Source organism: Impatiens glandulifera, chromosome 3, assembly GCF_907164915.1.
Source record: "Impatiens glandulifera chromosome 3, dImpGla2.1, whole genome shotgun sequence".
In the NCBI taxonomy this organism is placed as follows: Eukaryota; Viridiplantae; Streptophyta; class Magnoliopsida; order Ericales; family Balsaminaceae; genus Impatiens; species Impatiens glandulifera.
Window position 1 is genome coordinate 9,654,127 of NC_061864.1, and position 4,055 is coordinate 9,658,181.

A 4,055-nucleotide genomic window follows, 5' to 3' on the forward strand; every position below is an offset into this window, starting at 1 on the left:
TGATTTACTTCCAAATTTTTTTAACAAAAAAAATAAAATAATAACAGAGTTTGAAGTTTGAATCTACAATCAAGGACATATTAACAAATTATGGTTATGATAAACTTAAAATAATGAAGATTTTTTTTTTAAAAGGACTTAAAGAAATTGAAGGTAAAAAGTATAGCTGAAAAACATTAAACCGATAATGTGATTTATTCCCATTAAACAAATAATATTACTATTATTATTTTTAAAGGTTATGATATATTGGTATTAGGATGCTAATTATTTTAAAAAATATATATATTTATTGTAAAATATTATTTAGATAAAAGAAAATAAACATTTGACTATTTGAAAGAAAAATACCCATATATATTAGGGTTGTCTCAGCCCACAACCCACAACTTTTCAGCCCATAATATAATATATATTTATAAAATGAATTTAGTTGGGTGGGCTTAAGCCCCATAGAAACCCAAGTGTATATATCCGTCTTTGCCTATAATCTAAAACTAAACATGTAATAACTTTTAAGGTGTTAAATTTTTTCTTAAAAATCATAATTATTTTTTAAAATAAAATCGGTTAAAATGAAATTTATGATTCCATATCTGGCTATTTCAACTGTGTTTTTAATTTTTTAAAATCTTAATTAAATATTATTTAATCACTCTCTTATTCATTAAATAACTTAATTTATTAATCAGAATATTAAAATATATTATATATTTTAGATAAATAAATTATTTTATCATTATTTATACTTTCTACCTAAAAACCCACCTATAAATATTAATTTAAATAACTTCAATCGAATAAGTTATAAACATATAGAATTGATTATCTAAAAATATATTTGTATAGACATTATCTGAAAAAGGAATTTGAAAAGTATATAAAATCGTCATACTTGTTTATAAAAAAAAAATTGATCAACTTTTTTTTTTTTAATTTGATTTTCTAAAAAAAATGGTTTAATCTAGTTCAATCATATGTTTTTTTTATTTAAGAAAGTAATTCTAATGATAATGGTAAGAAAATATTTGTTTTCAAATAATCTATTACAATAATCTACAAAGGTATATATTTATATATATATAAAACAAACACGCGCGGCTTGCAAAATAAGCCCCGCCCAGCCCCGCCAAAAGCTAAATTTCTAAAATATTTAGTTGAGTTTGAACGGACGGCGATCGTTTCAAGAGGAGGACACGCGGCGCAATCGCATTGATGGAGAGAGAGGAAAGGGGGAAAATATATTAAGCGTGGGAAATAAGCTCGGTCGTGACTCGTGAATCGTAACTACTCGTGAGTAGGGTTTCCCCCCAACTCCATCTCTTTTGATCAGTTCTCTCCAGTTTTCAAATCCTCTTTCTTCCATGAATCGACGAGGCGAAACTTCTGCTCCAACCGTCAATGGAAGTAAAACTACAAGGATTAGGTCAAATGAGACTCAGACTGCTGCTGAACCAACCGCCGATTGTTCTGGACAAGAAGAACTCAACGAACGGAGAGCACTTCGATCTCGATACCTTCACGTTAAAGCTCTAATAAGTGGTAACTCTTTTATTGACTTTCTTATTTTATCTCCATCTTTCATTCATTGATGATTTCTTCTCTAAATTTACAATGCCTATTGCCTTTTGCCTATTGAAGTTGTTCACTGAGCACTATTTCTTGCAGATAAGAGAGATGACATTTCGAATGTTGATTCTGACAATTTCGATTCAATCATTAACGAGGTTGAAAACTTGCATAAAAGAGGTATCCATGTCTTTATTCAAGTTTGTGTTAACATTGTTTTTGTATTTTGATTGTTTTTCTGTTACATTAATGAAATTTCATATCATGTTATATACCACGTTGTTTTCAAGAATGTTGACTCAAAACAAACTGTTCCTGCTGCTTTCATTTATGAAATTCAGTTTGTGTTGGCTTGCATTGAAGGATTACATGTATGTTAATGGAAATTGTTATTTTCTTTACAGTGAGAAAACCTAGGGAACAAGTTGCTGATGCTGAGGCCCTTTTAGATATTGCAAATACCTTAGTGTCCTCTGTTAGGGCGCAGAGTAATGAAGGAATAACCCCATCAGATTTTGTGAACTCTCTGCTAAGGAATTTTGAGCAATCAAATGGGGAGGGTACGAGTGCAGATGCAGGGAGGAGCTCAATCGCATGGAAAAATATTGCCAGTGGAGTTGCTCATATTTTCAGGAAGGCTCCTGAATGCTGCACAATGTTTGTATTTATTTCTTTATTCATATTATTGATTTGGTTAAATATGGAGATTTGCATGTGAATGTGCCTAATATGCCATTGTGTATAGGCTTGGACCAATGACTAACGAATTGAAGCTAAGGAAGCCCATTGTTCAGAAAAAACGCGTGCGACCAACTGAAAGTGCTCGACCTGAGGAGGTAAGGATGAACTTCAATAGCTTCAGTTGATCTCATGGCATTTCCATGGTATCCAACATGGGACATTTTTATTATAGTTGGCTTGTAGACTTGTGGTTGCATATGCTTAAATTAAATGAAAGATCTAGTAATCAAGATTTTGCCTGTTTTCTTTTTAATTGCTTTTTGAGTGGAGTTATCTTGGAATTCCTTTTTTTGTCTAACTGGTTTTGTTTTCACAGCTCAATGCAGCGAATAAAGAAGAGAGAACAGGCACTGATATGAATATGGCTACCATGTTTAATATTTTAAGGAAGAATAAGAAGGCAGGGCTTGAAAATCTAGTATTGAACCGAAACTCCTTTGCACAGACTGTGGAGAATATATTTGCCTTGTCTTTCTTGGTTAAAGATGGACGTGCAGAAATTGTTGTCAATGAGGGAGGGAAGCATATAGTTTGTAAGTCCTATTATTATACCAATGCTGTTCTATTTTAATTTTACATAATTTTTGTGTTTTTTCTTTCTGTTTTCAAATTGACTGGATTCACTTTCTATTTGTATTAGCACCAAGAAATGCTCCAGCTGCCAATGCAGTTACATCCAAGGAAGTTTCTTATTTTCACTTTGTTTTCAGATATGACTTCAGGGATTGGAAGGTATGTCTTGATCTTGTTTATGTTAACCCTTTTTTTATTTTCCCCACGTGGAATATTCTCTCAAATCGATATGGAAGGTTGAAATCTGATATGGAAATCCTAGAAGATCCCAATATAGATAAAATTAATGGGATTTTATTGTCATTGATGGTCATATTTTTTGTTATTTCCATTAATTTGTAGTTTGCTTGAAAGAGAATGATAAGATTTGCCTATGAATTATTTCAGTTGATGGTGGAATCTGTGGGTGTTGGTGATGAGCTGATGCCACATAGGAATCCAAACGACACTGACATAGATTGTGGTGTGTGGAGAGAAACAGAAAATTCAATGCCGGGGCAGACAACTCCAATCAGAAAACTGTCACGGAATCGAGGGCTGGTCTTGCAAGAACAGAGTGTAGTTGCAGAGTCGCCTGAAAGTGACGATAATGCGGAGAGAGCTGTTGCCATTCGCAGGGGGAAACGTAAAATTGGATGAGATATTTAGTAAGGAGAGGTAATTTTGGTGGTTGAATTCAGGTAATTAGGTTGGGGTTTTGGTATTATGTTAGTATTCTGCTAGCTAGCTTACATTTTGAAATTGAGCAAAAGTTTAGGTTGATGCATAACTCTAACTAATGTCCTTCAATTTGACTGTCAATGTAAATTGCTTGTGCAGCTCAAAGTATATACTCCTCATCTATTGCATTTTATACCCTATTGTTATTATTTTCCTTTTAGATGCCTAAATATATAATATTTCACTTTATTTGAGTGGTAGCTTAAATAATTTGACACTAGAGATTTATAATTAAATGTCATTAAAATGGAGAAGTTTATTTTTTTTAGTTTTTTTTACAAGGAATTAATTCTTATTAATTTAAATAATGAGACATATGGTGTAAATATTGTATTTAATGAATAATCAAATTATACTGTGAATTTTATTTTTTGCATATATTTTTTAAAGAGTGCAACTTAAACAGTGGTTTAAATTATAATATACTATTTTTGTATATATTATTTTTTAAA

The 4,055-nt window shown here is 31.3% G+C and overlaps 1 protein-coding gene across 1 annotated transcript; it reads left to right on the top strand.

Moving 5' to 3' along the window:
- The first annotated feature begins 1,298 nt into the window (after window positions 1–1,298).
- LOC124931422 (non-structural maintenance of chromosomes element 4 homolog A) lies at window positions 1,299–3,757 on the top strand. Its single transcript, XM_047471880.1, has 7 exons — window positions 1,299–1,542; window positions 1,669–1,749; window positions 1,974–2,226; window positions 2,315–2,405; window positions 2,627–2,843; window positions 2,951–3,042; window positions 3,271–3,757. Exons 1-7 carry the CDS (start codon window positions 1,365–1,367, stop codon window positions 3,520–3,522), a joined length of 1,164 nt encoding a protein of 387 aa, XP_047327836.1. The 5' UTR covers window positions 1,299–1,364; the 3' UTR covers window positions 3,523–3,757.
- Window positions 3,758–4,055: the final 298 nt, after the last annotated feature.